The sequence below is a fragment of the Trichosurus vulpecula genome, chromosome 8 (genome assembly GCF_011100635.1).
Source record: "Trichosurus vulpecula isolate mTriVul1 chromosome 8, mTriVul1.pri, whole genome shotgun sequence".
NCBI lineage: Eukaryota > Metazoa > Chordata > Mammalia > Diprotodontia > Phalangeridae > Trichosurus > Trichosurus vulpecula.
Genome location: NC_050580.1, coordinates 188375580 through 188397380, shown reverse-complemented (window position 1 = coordinate 188397380; position 21801 = coordinate 188375580). Strand labels below are relative to the sequence as shown.

General features: G+C 39.8%; 1 protein-coding gene across 1 annotated transcript; it reads left to right on the top strand.

Annotated features, from left to right (window-relative positions):
* The first annotated feature begins 360 nt into the window (after positions 1-360).
* LOC118830234 (NADH dehydrogenase [ubiquinone] 1 alpha subcomplex subunit 6-like) lies at positions 361-718 on the top strand. The gene has a single exon (XM_036737157.1). It carries the CDS (start codon positions 361-363, stop codon positions 712-714), a length of 354 nt encoding a protein of 117 aa, XP_036593052.1. The 3' UTR covers positions 715-718.
* The last annotated feature ends 21083 nt before the right edge of the window (positions 719-21801 follow it).

Genomic DNA, 21801 nt, shown 5'->3' with positions numbered 1-21801 from the left:
CATAACTTCCATGATTACACAAATCTTTATGTAGAAGACTACCAAATCTATATCTCTAGCCCCAAGCTCCTGTTTATTAGTGTAAGGGCAAACAAAATGGGACTTTTTACTGTTTTTTCTTTTGGAGTGCTTCTCAGCACTAAGGCAATCAAATGCTTTTGAGTGAGTCTTGCCTTTGTTTGTAGGAAGGCTCACACCCTTATGCTAATTAGGTCAGGAGAAGTGTGAAGCCCTTAAGAGGTATCAAGCCCTCAAGAGGTGTCAAGCCCCAGAGACCTAAATAGGGTATATATGCTCTGAGGCTAACATTTTGTTCAGGGCTCACTGTTGAAAGAGTGTTGGTTTTTCGACTGTACCAAGATGGCAGCGAGCGGTGTGGGCTGGACGGCCTCCTCGGCGGCAGGGGCCGTGGGCACGGCAGTGAAGCCCATCTTCAGCCGGGACCTGAACGAGGCCAAGCGGCGGGTGCGGGAGCTGTACCGGGCCTGGTACCGCGAGGTGCCCAACACCGTGCACCTCTTCCAGCTGGACATCTCGGTGAAGCAGGGCCGGGACAAGGTCCGGGAGATGTTCATGAAGAACGCCCACGTCACAGACCTGCGCATCATGGACCTTCTGGTCATTAAGGGGAAGATGGAACTGGAGGAGACAATTAGAGTCTGGAAGCAGAAGACCCATGTCATGAGGTTCTTCCATGAAACAGAGCCCCCTTGACCCAAGGATTTCCTCTCCAAGTTCTATGCTGGCCATGACCCGTGATGCGACTCTGGAAAGGGGCCCATTGGTATTTAATTTTGATACTGTAAATAAACTCTATGGTGGAAAAAAAAAAGAAAGAGTGTTGGTGTGGAGACTCTGGGTAGCCATTAAGGAGCCTCTCAACTTTGAAAACTCAGATATTGGTGCTTCTCTCTCTGGTAACTATGTATGTATAGCTTTGGTCAGACAGCTAGAAGCCTGTCTGTTGATCTATGTTATTTGTTTATCTGTTTATATTTTCTCTGTTTGTAATTTCTGTTGGTATTTTCTCTGAAGTTCAGAGTGCTGACTTTTTCCCCTGAACTAAGTGAATGATATATGTATGTTTAATTAAAGTGAGATTATAAACCCTTAAAATTGCTTTCCTTAGAAACGCAAATCAGAGAGCCTATGCTAGTAGTCCTCCTGTGTGCTAGTGTTATTGGCCTTAAACAGCCACAGTAGCAGCAAGTAGCATTGTTGTTACAATTGGGCATTTCCATTGAAATGTTCTGCTGGTACCTCAACTTCAACCTGTCCAAAACTAAATTCACCCCATTCTCCTCCTTCCCCCAAACTTTGCTATTTTTGTTAAGGACAGCAGCACCATCCAAGCCCCTATCCCCTGGTGTTCTAGCCCAACTATCCTCACTATTCCCCAGCTACTCCCCTGTACTTTTCCATATCTCTATCTTTGCTCCGCTCCTTGGCATCCTGCTCCCCTCCCCCATTGCCCATTTTTCAAAGTCCACATCAAATGCCACCTCCTCCACAAAGTTTTCTTCATCTCCCCAACCAGGTAGTAATAATTCACATTTAGGGAAGGGAAGATGTATTTATTAACCATCGATTATGTACCAGGCACTGTTCTAGGCACTTTTGATCCTCGAAACAACCTCATAGGGTAGGTGTTGTTACCATCCCCACTTTACAGTTGAGAAAACTGCATCAGATCAACAACCTGCCCATGGTCACACAGCTAGGAAGTACCTGGTGCTGAATTTGAACTCAGATCATCCTAACGTCAGGCCAGTACTGTTCACTAAGCCATGTAGCTGCGTCTAAGTTATATAAGTGTTTAATGATCTCAAAGCACTCTCATCACAACAACTCTAGGCAGTGGGCCCCTTTTTAAACATAGGGAAACTGAGGTACAATGAGGTTAGATGACTTGGAGAGAAGCATTCAGTCTGACTCTTGGAGCTGTGTTTGAAACTGGGCGTTTCCTGATTCCAGATCCAGGTCTTTCCCATTATGGCGTGACTGCCAGAGATATTTCCCTAATTCTAAGTCTCCCTTTCTTCAGTTCTTCTCTTAAAACCCTTATCCTCTGACTTATTCAGTTGTTGCACTTTTTGTCCATCTTATCCCCCTCACTATTTTGTGGTAATGATAGATTAGCACAACTCTGTTATGTTGGGGCAGCTAGGTGGTTTAGTGAGATGAGCACTGGCCTTGGAGTCAGGAGGACCTGAGTTCAAATCTAGCCTCAGACACTTGACACACTTACTAGCTGTGTGACCTTGGGCAAGTCACTTAACCCCAATTGCCCTGCCTTCCCCCCTTCAAAAAAAAAACAACTCTATCATGTGGCATTGCATCATACTCATCGTTTGATTATTTCATTTAATCCTCATCACAATCTTGGGACATAGGTGGCCATTATGGTCCCTGTTTTACAGATGAGGAAACTGAGGCAAATAGAGATTCTGGATCATGGAATCATTGATTCAGAGCTGTGGGGAGATCTAAGAGTCCATCTATCCCAACCTCTTAATTTTGCAAATGGGGAAGCTGAGGTAAAGAGAGATTAAGTGACTTGCTCAGGGTCATGCAGATGGAATTTGAATCCAGGCCTCCTTAACTCTGAGTCTCAGTGACCTATCCACTTCACCACATAAATCTTGCTTTTTAGGGGCACTACTCAATAAATAATTGTCGAATGAATTTATTAATCAACGGAAAATGGCCACTGATGCAAAAAGAAAGAATCTCTTCTTTTTGAACAAGCCAACATAAGTCTTCTTCAACCACTGGCCCTCCCCAACCCCACTCCTACACACATACATTGGATATATACCCATCCCTAATACAATGGCAGCTCAAACTTGGGCTTCTTGTGTCCTATGCCCACAGTGGAAGGAATCCAACTGTCCACACTGAAATAACACTAAACCCTAGAAATTCTGCAAAGGACAATATCTTGTTCTCCCCATTTCCTAGGTCTCCACAGGATAAAGGAGTGTGAGTTAGGATCTATGGCTCTGAGTGAAATAATTCACCACAGAAAGCATTATAGACACCACAGACACCATGGGGGAAAAAGGCACTTCAGCTAACACTCCTAAATGTCCCTTAACCATGTTCTCCTACTTACTTTGCAATGATTGCATGTTTTCCCTTTGGGCCTACTAAAGTATTTAATTGCAATTACACTCATTTACATAGCAGATGAGGCTAATTGCTGGTATTAGTTACCAAATGTATGCTTGTATTGTGAGGGTAAAAAAAATGCCCTACAGAAAAGAAAATGACTGTGCCTCTAATTAAGGAGTTATGGAGTCAGAATGAGCTTGTTCAAAGATGTAAATATACAAACAAGGGCTTTCGGATCTCAATAATGTTCTTTAATACTTTATCTTACTCCCCAAATTCCATAGTATGTTTAAAAAGGCCTACGGACAAATGTAGTGCCATATTCTCTCTGACAACCCAATTGTTCTCTTACCTGTAGATTAAAACAAATATAGTTGTCTTCCTAATCTATGATGAATGGTGGTTTATGAGTACCCTGGTCTTCATTTACTTGGCTGTTCCATCTCTTATTCTGGGACCATTTCTTCCTGGAACAGGCATTGGCATCATCAAAATCACATAATGTATAGCCAGTATGCTGCCATTTGTTATATGTAATGAATACACATGCACAGTGAGTAAAGCAAAAGCACGGAGAACTAAGTTTGGCCCATTCTTATCCCAAAGATTGCCTATTAGAGACCTGTGAGCCACTCTACTGTTTCCTGGCTGATCAAGGATAGTAAGTAGCTTGGACTAAGCCCTAAAGAAGCTTAAACTCTAATTTGGGAAATAAGACATGGACACATAAAATAATCACCAACAATAAAAAACAATATATTGTTAAGGGCTAAAATTTGTGATTTAGACCTGGTTTAAATAAAGACTGACCCTGACTAGTGGTCAAATTCAAATAGAAAGGAAGATGCGATAAATCATCCAGAAGGATCCCTTCAGGAGCATAGAAAACCACTTATTAACATTATCTATGTGTTATCATATTTTTATTTATTTTGTTAAATATTTCACAATTACATTTTAACCTGGTTCAGGTCCTACTGGAAAGTTTTGTGGGATGCCCTGGGCAGTGTGAATGATACCTTTGTTGTAGACTATAAGTGTTAAAGAAATTGAAAGGCACATTAATGTGTGCTGGAGTCATCAGGAAAATTCTCATGGAAAAGGTGGTCTACAAATGAGGTCCTCAGTAAGAGTTCAATTCTGAATGAATAAATGAGTTAATGAAACCCCTCCACGGTCTGGCTCCCACTTTCAGTCCCACTGGTCTGCTAATTGTCGCCCTTAAACAACACTTCATCTCCATACCTTCATGACTTTATGTAAATGGTTCCCTGTGTCTGGAATGTATTCTCTTCTCACCTACTCCTTGTAGAATCCTTAAGTTCCTACAAAGCACAGTTCAGGTCCTACCTTCCACATGAAGCATTTCCTGACTAATAATAATAATGTTTACATAGTGCCTATGATACGTCAGGTGCATTTCTGAGGTCTTTACAATGATTATCTCATTTAATCCTCACCACAACCTTGGGACATAGGTGGCTATTATTGTCTCCATTTTACAGATGAGGAAACTGAGGCAAATAGAGATTAAGCAACTTGCTTAGGAGACACAGAGCTAATAAGTGTCTGAGAGGGGATTTGAGGTCAGGTCTTCCTAATTCTAGGTCCAATACTGTATCCACTGGCCCACCTGGCTGCCCCACCATCTCTTCCCCACCACACACATACATACACGCTTTAGTTATTAGCATTCTCTCACACTTGATATTACGCAGTTGTACTTTATATGCATTTTTACTTCCTTCTTTTGCGCATAGTTAGAATGTAAGCCCCTTAAGTATAGACATTGTTTCATTCTTTATATACTTGGCACAGTGCCTGGCACATAGTAAAGTCTTACTAAATGCTTAGTGATTGATGCTTTACTGAGTTCATCCCTGTGCCACTCACCCGCAGCACCCCCAGTTAGGATATAAACTCTTTAAGGGAAGAGACTGCTTTCTTTTTGTCTTGTTTGTATATCCAGGACTTAGCACAATGATTTACACATGATGAAGGATTAATAACTGTTTGTTGAACTGGGCATGGCACACATGCCTGTAATCCCTGCTACTGGGAAGACTAAGGCTGGTGGATCTCCTGAGCTCGGGAGCTTTGAGCCGCAGGGAGAAAAGCAGATTGGGTGTCTGCGCTAAGTTCAGCATTAATATGGTAAACTCCTGGGAACAGAGGCCAACCTGCTCAGGAAAGAAAACAAATTCTCCTGTGGATCAATCGCACTGAGCCTATAAGTTGCCCTTGAATTTCCGGAGTGGGCAAATTGAGGAGATATGGTTTTGTAAAAAATGAATAAACAAAAATAAATAAATGTTTGTTAGACTTAATTGTATGTATGTATGGATGGATGGACGGATGGCTAGATAGTTGGATGGATGAATGAAGAAATGTATGAACTAGGATGTTCACAATGACTGATCTTTTATGATAGACAAACTGGGAGAAAATGGATCCTTCTCACTCAGGTGCTTTAGAACTACTGTGCCAAACCCTAATTCACAAGTTACTTTCTCAATCTCTGTATTCTTATTCTGTTTCTCTCACCACCTGCCCTTAAAGTTAACTTCTCTCTTAAAAGAAAAACAAAATCTTTTCTACCCTTAAAATACCTCCGCTCTATTAATTTTCTCCTTCCTGGATGCTTTGCTATGATAATATTCCACTGTATGGTGTTCAGTTACCTACACAGGTCATTTCATGAAATGAGTTTGGCAGTCAGCCAAGCTCCTGACTCTATTCTCTTTGTTCGGGCAGGGGGAAAAAAGAGAAAGAGAGAAAAGAAAAAGAGAGAGAAGAAGAAAATCCCCCAAGCCACCCAAAAATGCATGCCATGGATGCCACAGCCTCACCCTCCCAAGGTCTTATTCTTTTTAAATATAGACCTTTAGAAAATTAATCCCGGGTGGTATGATGACAGGGGTCATACAAGTGTCATTTTTCAAATTTGTGTGAAAAATCCATTTTGAGCCATGAGCCCCTCTTGTGTTTCACCTCATTTCTGGGGTAGTCAGGCAGTGCAATTACCAAGCTCTAGTGCCAAATGTAAACAGGACATCCTTTCAGATATGAAGGTCCAGCTGGCTAGAAAACACGCCCTCCTGTTCTGGCCATGTTCGGGAAACCAACCCAAGTCCTTTCACAGAGAGATGCAGGAGTAGGGGAAACCTGCTACCTCACGTGGGATATAAACAGAATCCATTTTTTTAAAAGGAAGAAGTCCATTTATCCCTATTGTTTGATGTATTTCTTTTGACTATCCTTATACCACAGCAGCACCTGCAGGCTGTAAAGTAGTCAGGGGCCGGACCTTTGCCTAGTCCTAGCAAGGTCTCCCCAGTTGTGCAGGGGAAAGTTAGAATTACAGAGTCATCAAATTCTAGATGTGGAAGGAAACTGAGAGATAACCAAGGCCAACCCCTAAATTTTACAAATAAGGAGACTGAGGCAGAAAGAGATCATGACAAGTAAGTAGCTCTACAACCCTTAATTAATTACTGTGCTAGGTATTATGGGGAAGAAGAAGATGGATAAGATATGGTCCATGCTCTGAATCAGTTTATAATCTAGAGAGGGAAACAAGATTTACTGACATGAAACCAAAGTCAACTAGACAAGACAGCAAATAATTGTGTGACTCGTGATGCAAACTATCTTGGTGCAGTGGAAATTGTGCTGGATTTCAATCAAAAGACCTGAATTGACTAATGGCTCATATTACATTTGCAGCCCACTACAGCCACCAGATCTTTTTTCAGAGGAATAGCGATCTAGTCATACCTTCCCCAGTTGATGTTCTTAGAGTTTTGGGTTTTGGTTTGGTTTTTTTTTAACCCAAGCCTTTTATCAAATTTTATCAAATTTCATCTTCATAGAGTTGGTGCAGGAGCTTGCTCTCTTTGGATTCTTACTTGATCACCTAGATTTTTACCCTGCTAGTTTTGTAGTGTTGACAAATTTGAGAAACTTGTCTCCTATTTCTGGCATTGCCCAAGCCATTGATAAGAATTTTGTGACCTTGGGCAAGTCACTTAAACTCTCTGTGCTTCACTTTCCTCATCTGTAAAATAAGAGAGCTGAACTAGGTGATTTCCAAGGTACCTTGAGGCTCTTCTTTGGTACCCACATATATACTCCAAACTTCAATTATTTATATCTAGAAAGAAAGACAGTAAAGAAAGAAAGAAGAAAGGAAGGAAGAAGAAGAAAAAGAAGAAAGAAAGAGAGAGAGAGAGAGGAAGGAAGGAAGGAAGGAAGGAAGGAAGGAAGGAAGGAAGGAAGGAATAAAAAAAGAAAAAGAAAGAAGAAAAGAAAGAGAAAAAAGAAAGAAGGAAAGAAAGAGAAAAAAGAAAGAAGGAAAGAAAGAAAGAAGGAAAGAAAGAGAGAGAGAAAGGAAGGGAGAGACAGAGAGAGAGGGAAGAGGGAGGGACAGAGAGGAAGGAAGGAAGGAAGGAAGGAAGGAAAGAAGGAAGGAAGGAAGGAAGGAAGGAAGAAAGAAAGAAAGAAAGAAAGAAAGAAAGAAAGAGAGAGAGAAAGGAAGGGAGAGACAGAGAGAGAGGGAAGAGGGAGGGACAGAGAGGAAGGAAGGAAGGAAGGAAGGAAGGAAGGAAGGAAGGAAGGAAGGAAGGAAGGAAGGAAAGAAGGAAGGAAGGAAGGAAGGAAGAAAGAAAGAAAGAAAGGAAGGAAGGAAGGAAGGAAGGAAGGAAGGAAGGAAGGAAGGAAGGAAGGAAGGAAGGAAGGAAGGAAGGAAGGAAGGAAGGAAGGAAAGAAGGAAGGAAGGAAAGAAGGCAGGGAGGGAGGGAGGAAGGAAGAGAAGGTAGGATAGTCAGTTAGAAAGGTAGTCAGGAAAGGCTTCATGGAGGAGGTGGAATTCTCATAGTACTCCAACTTTCACACAGACAAACTAGGAGAGATGACCTTAGCCACTGAGGTTATGGTTTAAGAATTACTGCATATAATACTGGTAATATTCCCTTTTCTTCATGTATTCCTCTTTGGCTTTTCTTTGCTCATTATGCCCATCACCTTGCTACATTGACTCCTCATATTTCAGAAGGTCACTGTTTGGACCTTTTCCCCTGAGTGAAGTATGAGAAGCTGGTTTTGCCTTCTAAAAATATTTTTAACTATAGAATAAGCTCATCAAAGCAACCAGGTGAGTCAGATTTCCCTTTTCTCTTCTAACTTGCTGCTCCATAAGAGCAAGTCCAGTGGAATGTGCCCACAGCTTTCGTAGTTTTCAGTTCAACCTAATTGGTCCACAGAGAGAAGGGAAGTATCATTGATTGATTAATGTACCAAACTCACAGCATTTCCCATGCACTTTGCCAAAGTATGAATAGGTCAATGGATAGATGGTTACTCACTTTAGCAGATTAGAAGTTTGGCAAATTGATTCTGGTAGAACCCAGACAAGTTCCTACAGTAGATGGTAAGCTCCTAGAGAGCAAGGATTATAACCCCAGCATTTACTAAATGACTTGCAAGTAGGTAGGTATTCAATAAAATACTTGTTAAATTAATCAGTTAACTAAATCTTGAGCACACCAAACTAATTTTCCAATACAAATGAATCAAAGCTTAATCCCAAAAGGTGACATAGAAAATCTGGGAGCTTTGGAGTCACAGATGACCTGGGCTCAGCACCCACAAGTGGTGCTTACTGTCTTTACCTCCTTGGGCAACTCATGTAACCTCCCTATGCCTGCCTCAGTTTCCTGATCTGTAAAATGAGGTACTTAGATTAGATGCCCTCTTAGTTTCCATGTAGCTTTAAATCCATGATTCCTCTTTTTTGTGTCTTACTTGGAGTTCATCACTTACCTCCTAGTGTCTTGGCTCATCATATCATTTTCATTTTAAGAGAGATTTTTAAAAAAATCATTATCCTCAGTTTTCCAGGTGGCAATATTTATATGATTTAATATGGCTGTTTGCTTTTTGAAAACTACAATGCACACATATGCTTATATTATAACACAGTGTAATGATTGAAAATAAAGTATTCACAAAGAAAATCTGATTTTACAAGGTTTTTTTTTAAAATAATACTGAAAGTGAGAAGATATTGGCATTAGCTGAAGGTAATTTCACAGGCATACCAGCATCTTAGCTTTGAAGAATTCAACTTAATTCAGTTCAGCAAAATACTGCTGTATATCTTGGAGAAAGGTAGAAAGTCCCTTCCAACTAGGTCAGCAGTCAAAGAGATAAGGTGCATACACAAATAAAAAAAAAGTCTCTAAGGATTCAGTGACTTTCTAATAATGCCTTACACCTGGCTGTAGAAGTACAAGAAATGAGGCCTTTAGTAACTTTGGTTCTTGAGACCTTGGAGAAGAATCAATTATACTTTCTCATAGGAAAGTTTCGTGGAAAACCTATCTCCTCGCCACCACTGCTCACCTGTGTGAGGCAAAATCGTGAACTCAGAGGCATCTCTACAGTGATTACTCTCCCATTGTCATGGGGTTTCCAAGGATTCCAAGGAAAAATGAACCTTGGAGGTCATCTTGTCCAGCTTCTTCATTTTTCCAGCTCTGTGACCCTGGGTAAAGACTTAACCTCTCTGGGCCCCAGGCAGCTCTCTAAGGCTACAGAGCTGCAGAGCAGATACAGAGCTGTATTTTGAAAGAGGGAATTTCCTCACATCAATGGAATCTCGAGGTGTGGTCCCCACCAAAAGTCTAAAGAGTAAGGGGCAGACGAAGTATTTGAACTCAGGACCTCCAAATCTAAAACCTATACCCTTTCCATAGGATCGTAGATTTAGAGATGGAAGAAACCTTGAAGATTATTAAGTCCGACCCCTTCATTTTACCAATAAGGAAAATTATTTGCTCAGTCACATAATAAGTTCCTGGGGCAAGATATTAATCTGAGTCTGTCTGACCATAGGTCCATCATTCAATTCCTTATACCACATTGCCTTCATCACATCCCACAGTCCAACGTCTTTATGCCTACCCCAACTTTCCAGGATCTCCATTTTGGCCTCCCTAAGTGGTGTCTCATCCTCCAGACTTCCCTTCCTCTCTTCTCTACTAACAAAATTTATCTGTGCCAGGTCTTATTCTCTCAGGACTCAGAGAAACAAATCTTTAAAAATATTTTAGTAGATCCTAATGGATTAAAACATAATTCCTTTTATGTCATTCTATTCACATTCAGGTAATTCAACAAGCATTTATTGAACACTAACTATATGTGAGACTCTATGCTAGGCACTGAATACAAAGATAAAAAATGCCAGCGCTTCTTTCAAGGAACTTGTACTAGGAGGAAAATGATATGCATACAGATAAGTATAACACTAGGTAGAACATATCAAATGATTTTCTGGGGTGATTTTTTGTTGTTGTTGCATTTCTGATGGAGCTATATATTCTTTCTCACTTTTTTTGAAAAAATGTTTAGACACATATATTTTCCCCTAAGGACTTGTTTCTTTCGAATGTTATTATGTTTTTATTATCGTCGTTTTCTTTGATGAAATTATCTACTGTTTTTATGATTTATTCTTTGATTTTCCAATTTCTTAGTATTAAACTATTGAATTTCCAATTTATTTTAATCTTTTCTTCAGTGGCCCTTTATTGAACATAATTTTATAGCACTGTAGTCAGTAAAGAATGTGTTTAATATTTCTGCTTTTCTTTATTTGTTGATGCTACCAATTTTTGTAAATGTGCCATGCAGAACTGAAAAAAAATATGTATAGATTTTTTATTTTCATTAAATAACTGCCAAAGATCTATCATACCTAACTTTTCTAAAATTCTATTCAGGTCTTGAACTTATATTTTACTTAATTTTTTTGTTGGATTTGTCTAGGTTTAAAAAGGATACATTGAGGTCTTTACATATTATATAATTCTGCTCTCTATTTCTCCTCCCTATAAATCATTTAGCTTTAGTATTTAGATGCTATGGCATTCAATACTTTTCAGTATAACATAGTTTGCCTATTTACCTCTTTTAGTCATCTGTTTTTGCTGTTACCTTATCTGAAATTGTGACTTCTACCCTCTATGCTTTTTGAGGTCAACTGAAACGTAACAGCTTTTGCTCTAACATCTTATATAACTATGAATTGTTATGTGTCAAATGTGTTTTTTATTTCTAGAATTTTTATTCTAGTTTTGAGTTTGTTTTTTAAAAATTTGTTGAATTTCTGGTTAAATAGGTACCAATAAAAGATCTACAGTAGTACAGTAGAAAAAAAATAGGATTAAAAAGAAAAATATTTTCATCTGGGAAGATCAAGGAAGCTTTCTGTGAAGAAATGGCATCTTAGCTAAGTCTTAAAGAAAGAGGACTTCAGTGATAAGAGATAAAAAGGAAATGTGTTCCATGCAGGGAAAACAGTACAGCCAATGCACCAAGGTGGGAAATAGCAGGTGTAGTTCTAGGAATAGTTGGCAATCCAGGAGTCTGTCTGAAATGTAGAATAAATGAAGTGAAGGAATATGAAAAAAAGATAAAGAACAATGCTAGGTCTAGACTATTGAAGGCTTCAGGTGCCAGGTTAAGTAGCTTGTGTTTTATTGTGAAAATACTAGGGAGCTATGGAAGGTTTTTGAGCAAGGGAAGGATTTGGTCAAACCTGTTCTTTAGGAAGCTTATTTTGGCAATTTTGTGAAGGATAGATTGGAGTGGGGAGATGTTGGAAGCAAAGTAACCTTCACTTTCCTGCATATCACACTACATAAACAGCCATCTACTCTTTCCTAGCATAGCCTAGTCTGAATCTGTCAAATCATTCCAGATCCTCCACATTCCCCAAGAAACCAAACCTTCCTGGTCATTTGCCAGACTTTTTGTAGACCCCTGTATATGCATCTGCATGTTTATGCCAAGATAGCCTTTTTCATTCTGACATCTGGCTTTCTAAAAGACCTTGCACTAGTATATTTATAACTTAGAAATGTCCTTCTGCCTCAACTCTCAACTTGCATTAGGGTGTAGTGAAAGTCACTTGTGCAATTCTCCTGTCTCAATTTTCTCTTTCATTGGAAGGGTTCATCATTGGCCTATTATTTTCTGAGCCCTTTTGAGACATCTGATCCTTGGAAAACACTGTGAGAACCACCAGTAAAAATCCTATCAAAGGCACAAACTTCTGGATTGGATCCAGAAATCTGGCTTTTGAGTTTTAGTTCCACCACCAAATAGCTGTGTGACCCAGAACAAATTGGAGCAGGTAGGTGATGCAGGGGATAAAGCACAGGACTTGGAGTTAGGAGGACCTGAGTTCAAACCCTGCCCTCAAACATCTACTAGCTGTAGGGCCGGGGCAAATCAGAGCTTTCTTACTTTCCTCTGACATAAAATTAGGGGGTTTAGTATCACTGAACTCTAAAAACCATCACAAACCCTAAATATATGATTTTATAAATCACTCTGGGTACCTAGGTGATAAAGCAAATAGTGTACTGGGCTGGGAGACAAGAAGACTCATCTTTCTGAGTTTAAATCTGGCCTCAGATACTTCCTAGCTGTTTGATTCTGGGTAAGTCACTGTTTGCCTCAGTTTCCTCATCTCTAAAATGAGCTGGAGAAGTAGCAAATCACTCCAGCATCTTTGCCAAGAAAATCCTAAATTGGGTCATGAAAAGTCAGGCACAACTGAAATGACTGAAAAACAATAAATCATTTCACTTCTCTGAGGCTTAATCTCCCCATATATAAAATAAGGAAGTTGGTCTAAATCAGGCTGAGGGAACCTGCGGCTCCATGTTGTCCTCTAGGTCCTCAAGTGTCGCCCTTTGACTGAAACCAAACGTCACAGAACAAATCCCCTTAATAAAAGGATTTGTTCTGTAAAACTTGGACTCAGTCAAAAGGCCACACTCAAGGACCTAGAAGGCCACATGTGGCCTCAAATCCACAGGGTCCCCACCTCTGGTGTAAATTATCATTAAGGTTCATTCCAGCTTGAAAATTCTACAAACTATGATTTTTTAAAGAAATTTTCAGTATGAGAACTGCATGGGTAATGTTTGTTTGACAGAGATACAGAAAAGCTAACAGCCAATTACTGACATTTTTGTGTAAAACTCTTTATTGACACAGATGAACTTCATAAACAAGTCTTTGAAAATGTGTTTCTCAGAGAACCCATTTGAACACCTGGATAATGGTCGTAGGGGCTGGAGGGTAGAGGGTTTGTCTAATTGCCAAGTTGTTTATAGTCTTGATGCTCTATCAAACTGTAGTCTGGGAATTTACCCCACAGCATCTTCAGGAGTGACATTTGCATGTCTCTACCCTCAGTGGATTTCCAGCAATCAGAATACTTTGTTGGCAGACAAGTATTCATTGTTATTTTTAGGGGGGAACTTAGGTCTCACCTAAGGGACACTGCAAGACAAAACTTCAAAGCCCGGGAGGCAACTGATGAAAAATGAAGATAAGTTCTAAGCCGGGGAAAGCAGAGCTGGCTTGTGAAATGTTCTGTGCCTCTAAACACTGAGGATTTTCCCAGCCAACAGAAGGCACACTAGGTCAGCTATTTGACTGCACATTGACCCTCTCACACAACGCGGATGCCTTTTCAAATGTACATTGTTCCAAGACAGCATCTCAAGAGGGCAGAGCTTGCTGGAAGTAACTCTGTGTTACTGGGAAATGCCCCAGTGTTGACACGGGTCCCTTCTGGCAGCATTACCTTCTGGAGAATCCCAGAAAGTGTATAGTTAGAAAAATCTTGGGATGTTCTGGAAACACTTCAAATTGCCTACTACTCATCCCTAAGATTGTGATAAATCTTTTTTATTGCTAATTCCTGTTCATATTAAGGGAATTTAATTCTGAGGAGAATGCTATTTGAATGTTCACGGCAAAAATGAGCATAGAAATTTAACACCTAGTCAGGTTCTCTAAGTTCCGGGCTCCTAAAGTTGATTCTATCGAACCCAGACAAACTGTGGACAATCTACATTTCCAGAATCTTCTCTCTGGGGGCAAGATTTTTCTCTTGGTGATATTCTAAGGGGGAAGCATTTCACAATTCTAAGCTTACATCGCTTTTAAGTCATGTTTTATGAGACAGGACATGAAACTAGCATTTGTCACAGCTGTCTAAGGAGGAAGTGTGTACAGGGAATGTGTAGGGGCAGAGAGCAGAAGTGATTTTTTTCCTTTGTTCATCCAATCATTTTTTCCACAGATATTAAAATTACATTTAGATTCATTCATTTTTTCTATCATTTTAAAATACATAATTATTTTAAAAGAACAACAAAGAAATGTATATACAGCTAAGTTGTATAGTAATAATGAGCCTAGCCCTTGCTAAAATTGGAAAGGGCTAGAAAAAAAAACTGGAGAAATTCATAGTGAAAATCAAATGAATAAAATACTTCCTTCCCCCAACTTAATTTATTTTTCTGAAATTTCAAGGGAAAGCTTTCACCATCATGCTTTATCTGCCTTCTCCCTTTGTCCCTGAGGGCCCCTTTTCCAATTGGTGAGTTCTTCCCAGAACCTCTTTTTGAAGAAGGAACCAGACCAGCCATCCTTGATTCACCATATTTCAACATGGGCACCTCCACATCTCTTGTTTTTCAGTCTCCCTCGTTAGAATGTAAGCTACAATGCTTGTATTTTATCTCCAGTACTTAGGCCACGATGCTTGGCACACAGGTGCTTTAAAAATGCTAATTGACCTGACTTCCAGAAAATAAAATAAAAATTACCTCGTATTTTTTATTGTTCTCCTCCCCAGGTCTTCCCATCTCAAATATACTTTATCAACATACTTATAATATTTGGTAACTTAGTGGACTTTGAATAATTTTCTTGCAATGATTCCAAAGACAGAGATTATCATTTAGACAAAAAAAAATAGCTTCAGTTTGAGAAGCCCAATAAGAAATAGAAGCAGAGAAACAGATCCTGACTGAGGCAAAACTGGAAATATTTTTGACTATGGAAAAAACAATGGGGTGCAACGGTCATGCGGAACTGGTTCATGGGTCTAATCATGCCTGTGGTAGATGGGATGATTTGGCTCTTATTACTACAGGAATTACAGGAAAAGGTGCATCCCAGAGAGGAACAGCACAGAAAGAGGATCCTAAAAGTGGCACCCCACACTTCATGAACCTGTGAAAAAGCATGAAGCATGACAAAAATATGGTGGCCAATGAAAGGAAGAATATATCCTCCTAGAGAGGCAAGATATCTCCACCTCCAACCTCCTTCCTTGACCCCTTCATGGTGGCACCATGAGGCAAATCCTTATTTATTTTGTGCTATTTATAGCTATTTAAGCAGAACTTCCAAGTCAGGCTTTTCAGGTATTTTCTCTGTTCTGGGGATGAACTTACAGATTCAGATCAGCTCAGAGATTGAGGGAAGGAGGAATATTCTTCTCTTGTGCTTACTCCTCAACCCTTTGTATCATTCCACATTAAAATAGCAAACTTGTCAAAGCACTTAGGTCTTTCAATGATGAGTACTAAAAACCCCGCACATAGCTAGATCTCTTTTTATGTATGCTTTTTCTAACCAAATTTAGCTGCAAGGGGATATAAAAGACAAATGTGTTGACAAATGACAAGATGTTACTCACTGTAAAAAAAAAATTATTGCATGCACACAATTTCCTGTAATGGAGGCATATATTGACTACAACTTTTGTTCAATATGAATTACACGTCAAGAGAAGCATTTTGTCCTTCCTTAGCTCTGGACATTCCTCATATGGTGCCTTTAGTCATGCTGTCCCACCCCCAATCGTCACCTCTAAATTTGAATGTGTCCTGTTACAATAAAACCACATATTAAAAAATGAATTTTGTTTGCAGCAAGTTGGGAGAGCAGCAAAAATCCCATAAGGGGTACATTAAAGACTAAATGACTGCCGATTTCTATCAGACGGACTCTTCTTCAACAATAGTGTTGAGACAGGATTGAGTTATGTGAATAAAATACTTATCTTTTATCCAAGTCAAAGTATTTAATTCTAAATGTAACAATAGAGAAAGCATTTATTAACATTTGTGAAAGACTTGAAAACCTCAGTCTCTTGAGCATTGGTTCATAAAAGATGCATAGTGTGACACATTGTGAATTTCAGCTAGTTGTGCCATGTTTTGAATGTAACTACATGCACATGTGATTCTCTGGACTCTTCCATCGTATGCTGTTATTCCTCATGTAATGCTATCCCATTAAAAAAAAAGTTGAGAACCATTGTTTTTAAATATTAAAGGGAGCCTACATGGGAAATAACGTATTTTCTATTGACATACTTGTTTTCTCCATAGAATATACATGAATGTACCTAATATCAAAATTTACCCTCTACTATTTATGCTAATACATACTTCTAAGCTCTTATTTGACTGCACTGAACAAACCTCTTGATTCAAAGGTCATACTAAATGTTTCTAATAACATCATCTGGAATTTATATACAACATTTCTTTTCTTCTCCAACCTTAAAGCACTGAACTTAAATAACTCCCAATAGAAACCTTGAGATTCAGTGATTAAGGCAGCTGTGACCGGATGCAGGCTACAAATGTTAGGTCCAAAGAACCACCATGTTTCTGAATGCTAAACAATCCAGGTTGACAAGCCTTGGGTAGTGCTTATTTTGTTGGGCTTTATAGTTCTGTCACACAGACGGCATCAGGCCTGGGGCTAGGGCTGTGAACACATTTCTTATCCTGCTTGGTTCAAATAGCTCTGCCAAAATAGCTCCAGCCAACGGTTATTTCGGCCTCTCCTAACGTTAATCACGGTTGCCATGGTGGTCTATGTTATGTCTGGAAACCGAATGACGATGAAGCCCACTGTGGATTAGACAAGGTATGGGGTAGACACAACAACACTTAGCTAGACCTCTATTTAAAGGCATTGGTATGGGTAAGCCCTTACTGTGTTTGGCAGAAATGCAGGTCCACTCAATCTGCCCACAGCAAAATTCAAAGACAGGCCAAGGGCTGAATTTGGACATTTTTTTCAGCACAAAAGAAATCTGTGCACTTTTTTGTTTAGCCTCCCTTTTAAAAGGTCAGTATTTGGTTCCCAAGTGTGCTATATTATCTGATTAACTGACCTAGAACAGGTACAAACCAGAACTACCCCCCATGCAAACAGGATGACATTTTGTGCCCCAACTCTGTGGAGTAAGGAATCTATTAAGATCAAGACACTCTTTCTGAGTTCCTCACTACAGGACATCCCTTCAGCTTTCGGAATCCTGTCCTCGGAGGAGTCACTCATAAGCAGAGCCCTTCACTCTTGATTTCCCTCAGTACTGAAATACATGTCCAATCCTTCCAGAGGGAACAGGAAGAGAAGGCAAAATTTGTGGTTGTTGTAAGGTTGTTCTTTTCCCATACCAGCTAGCTACTACCCCCTGTCTCTGCCTCCTTTTATTTCTTCCTCTTTTGCTTATACTGTTCTTTGTTGGTCTCTGGCCCTGGTTATGACAATTGATCGACATTGTTGGCAATTCCCCTGGTATCTGCTTAGGCAGAATGCCCCTGCAACACTCAGATACAAAACAAAGAACAGAAAACAGTGTAGAAAGGAAGACTGAAGAAAATGGAACAAGGAGAAAAACAATATTGTGTGGTGAAAATATTGTTTCAACTTCTTTTTAAAAGGGTGTAGTCCCTCCAACATGTTAAAAGAATGCATAAATCCCCCACCATTCTTCTTTCTTGTCTTGTCTCTATTTTTTCCCTCTTTTTTTACCAGGGGAGGGAATGCATGGTTGGAGAGGGCAAAGGGGAGTTGGACAGGGGATTTAATTTCTTCATTTGCCTCCCTCTTCCCTGTGGATTTTTTCCTGAGTCATAAACATTTAGCCAGGAAGGATTCTCTGTATTTTTGCCTCATAGCCAATCACATATTGCATTTGTTTCCAAAGACTATAAAAAGTACAGTAAACATACAAATGACTGTTCGAGTTTTCGACCTGAAGATGGGGGCAAAGGATAGGAAGAAAGGAAACAAACAAGCATTTATCAAGCACCTATTGTGTGCCAGACACTGTGCTAAGTGCTTTACAAATATTAATTCATTTGATCCTCGCAACTCTGGGAGGTAGTTGATATTTTAATCATTTTACAGTTAAGGAAATTGAGGCAGAGAATAAGTGACTTGCGAAGGGTCACAGAGCTAGTAAGTGTTCGAGGTGGGATTTAAAATCCAAATCTTCTTGAGTCCAGGCCTAGTGGTGTATCCACTTTCCAGATGCTTCTAAACAGCCTGAGACAGTACCAGAAAGTAGCCATAACTTGTCTACAGTTCCCTCCCAACATCCTTTTTCAGGATCTCTCTTCCAACTAGGGTGGCACTTTCTTCCAAATACCTAGTCCTTCCTATCTAGAACTACCCACTGGAGCACTCCACTCAAAGATGCCAATCCCAGGGATTGTTCCATGTTGTAGATAGACTCCTCTACAAGCAGGATCAAAATGTAAATGGTGTCTGTCATTCTCCACACATCTGTCAAATGGGAATGGATCAGATAGACATTCATCCTAAGGTGCTAATAGCTTAATGTATTTCCCCTCTCAGAAGTATCCTCCCTGGGACAGTTCCACACCTAAAGGAGGAACCTTTAAGTTAGCAGTCTCAACGATTCTCACATTTGATAGTTCTCATATGAAAAAAGCTATCAGTGAATATCTCTGTCCGTATGTAGATCAGGTATTAGAGACAATGACAAGATGCTGACTCATTTAGAGATTTTAAGGAGAAAAAAGAGAGACATGAGAAATCAAAGGAGATCAAAGGAAGCAAAAGGGTTTCAAGCATTAGCTGATCTAATGTCAAACTGGTACATGCTGTGTTTTACTTCTATTTCTCCCTAAAAACTATAAAGACCTTTAAGTAGGCTGAGATAACCCATGGCCCATGGAATGTCACTTGCAGATTACGTAGGTCTTCAAGAACCAGATATAGAGGACAAAAGCCCCTGAGTTCAAATCCTGCTTCTGCCGCTGACTACCTCACTTAAGTTCTTGGGGCTTCAATTTACCTATCAATAAAAATGATGAAGTTGAATTAAGTGATCTCTAAGATCCCTCTGCCCCTAAATATTACGATTCTATGGTCTCCAAGCCAATCAGTCAATCAGTAAGCATGCATTAAATGCCTACTCTGTGTAGAGCACAGTATTAGGACAGGCCCTTAGGGAAATAGCAAAGAAAAAAAGCAGGTGCAATACAGTCCCCAGGCATCTTATAGTCTAGTAAATAGGAAAGTAATATGCCAATACAGATTGCTATAATACAAAGTATTCCATGATGCATGCCTTAAATAGTTACACAACAAGAATCCCCTGAGATCTTTAAGGGACAGGCTATTGCAAACCAGACAGCTCAGGGAAGCTTTTTTGAAGGAGGTCGTGTTTGAACCAAGCAGACAAGAATTTTAAGGGAAGGGAAGAACAAAAATGTTGTCTGGAAAACCCAAAGAGGAAAAAAATTACACCTGCTTATGTCTAAATTCACAATATAAAATGTCTAAATAATTCTGACAAAATAAGGTTCCCACCACTACGGAACCACTCTAAGAAGGTTCAGTTAGTTACCTATTCCTGGCATCCCAATAGTACCAATGCAGCATGCTGGCCACGATGGGTCAGTTTGTGGTTCAGTCATTTCAGTTATGTCTGGCTCTTCATGACCCTTTTGGGGTTTTCTTGGCAAAGATGCTGGAGTGGTTTTACCATTCTCTCCCCTAGCTCATTTGACAGATGAGGAAACTGAAGCAAACAGGGTGAAGTGACTTGCCCAGGATCACACAGCTAGTAGGTGTCTAAGGCTGGATTTGAAGTCAGGAAGGTGGGACTTCCTGACTCTAGGCCCAGTGCTCTGCGCACTATGGAGCCACCTAACTGTCCCAAATGTTGATTATTATAGTAATATAAACAAGAAAGTGCTTATATACCACAAAATACTTAAAAATAATTTAGTGGCTAGGATGTGAGAGAATTTTGTAATACCAACATTATGCAGGTATCTGTGAAATCCTAAGATCTCAGATTTAAGATAAGAATCTTTTAGAAAATATCTAGTCCTCATTTTTACAGATCATGAAATTGAGGCTCACAGAGCCTGAGTGACTTGTCCAAAGTCACACAACCAGTGAGCTCTGGCTTAAACCCAGATTTTCATACTCCAAAACCAGTGTCATTTACAAGTTCCTGAGTTACTCAAAATAGTCACAAGAACTTGCAAATTCAGAGAGCCATATTTCTCAGATAGGCAGGTGGGATCATAGATTTAAAGGTGGAAGGGGCCTCAGCGGCTATCTAGCCTAACCCTCTCATTTTACAAATGAGAAAGCTGAAGACTATAGAGGCCAAATGACTATCCAAGGCCCAAAGATAATGTCAAAGGGGGAATCTAAACCCAGGTCCTCTGATTCTAAGAGCAGATCAGTGGTGCAGTAGATAGAGTGCCAAGCCTGGAGTCAAGAAGACTCATCTTTCTGAGTTCAAACCTGGCCTCAGACACTTTCTAGTTGTGTGACCCTGGCAAGTCACTTAATCCTGTTTGCCTCAGTTTCCTCATCTACAAATGAACTGGAGAAGGAAATGGCAAACCTTTTCCAAACAAGTGGGGTTACAAAGAGTCAGACGTGACTGAGACAACTGAACAACAACAACCACCCCTGCCTCTAAATTTTTTAATTCTTTCCACTGTATCTTGCCACCTAAGCCATTTTTCAAATTAAGTGTGTCAACTTGTTCCAAACATGTTACTTACTATGCTTCAATTTGACAGGTTATAAAGAAGACAGACAAATTATCTAATTAATCATGCCTAAGAGACCTTAGAACAGAGTAAAGCATACAGGCCACCCTTGTATTGAACAAACTGAAGAGTCTAATGGAAAAAAAAAGGTCAAGAATAGCTGAGCATGTCAAATTAAATGAGAGATCCTCATTACTTAACCCATTACGGATCAGAAAAATGGCATCTAGGATCATGAAAGAGTTTTTGGCCTTTGTTATTTTTTAAGCCAGGAAACCTACTTCTATATGTACTGTGTAGTCCATTACCAGATGACCCCTGAGCTCACAAAGTCCTGGTTTTTCTTCCAGGCTTCTGACAAATCTGGCTTTCTGTACCCACCTATGGTTTCTCCTGAGAGCATCTGAATTTGACTCATTTCTAAAAGGACTCCCAGCTGCTATGCAAATCTTTGGGTTAATAAAGCATTGAATATTAGACAGGCTTTATTTAACCCAACAGGAAAAGCAAAGGGCTCCTGAGTTCACAAAAACCTTAGAAAAATTATCTTTTAACTCTCCAGTGGCCCTCCATCTTACCCGAGGACCTACGTAGTCCTCTAGATTTACTTGCTACTTTGTGTGTGGCTCTCTTCAAAAGCAAAAACTTGGGGTTTTGAGGTAGTCAAGTGACAGCTCCCTCCTGATGCGCCACTGATTCCCTAGAGAGACTTATACAGTCTTTAAACTTATAACACTACCCTAGGTATCTTCTCCCCTATTGTGGAAAGAAGTCAAGAAGAACAGGTAGATCAGTAATCCTCAAGTCTGATGGGTTTCACTGTCCCAAAAGACTTACACATTCCAAATATATCACTATGCCGGGAAAGAAATAGGTCTATATTTTTCCTCAGTGTCATAGCTCCCTGCTGACTCAATCCTTTCTCCCCTTCACGTCTCACATGATGATCCTTTTTCTCCTT

Bases quoted from the DNA above. Each gene is read 5' to 3' on its own strand.
- LOC118830234 (XM_036737157.1), top strand. From the start codon at position 361: ATGGCAGCGAGCGGTGTGGGCTGGACGGCCTCCTCGGCGGCAGGGGCC.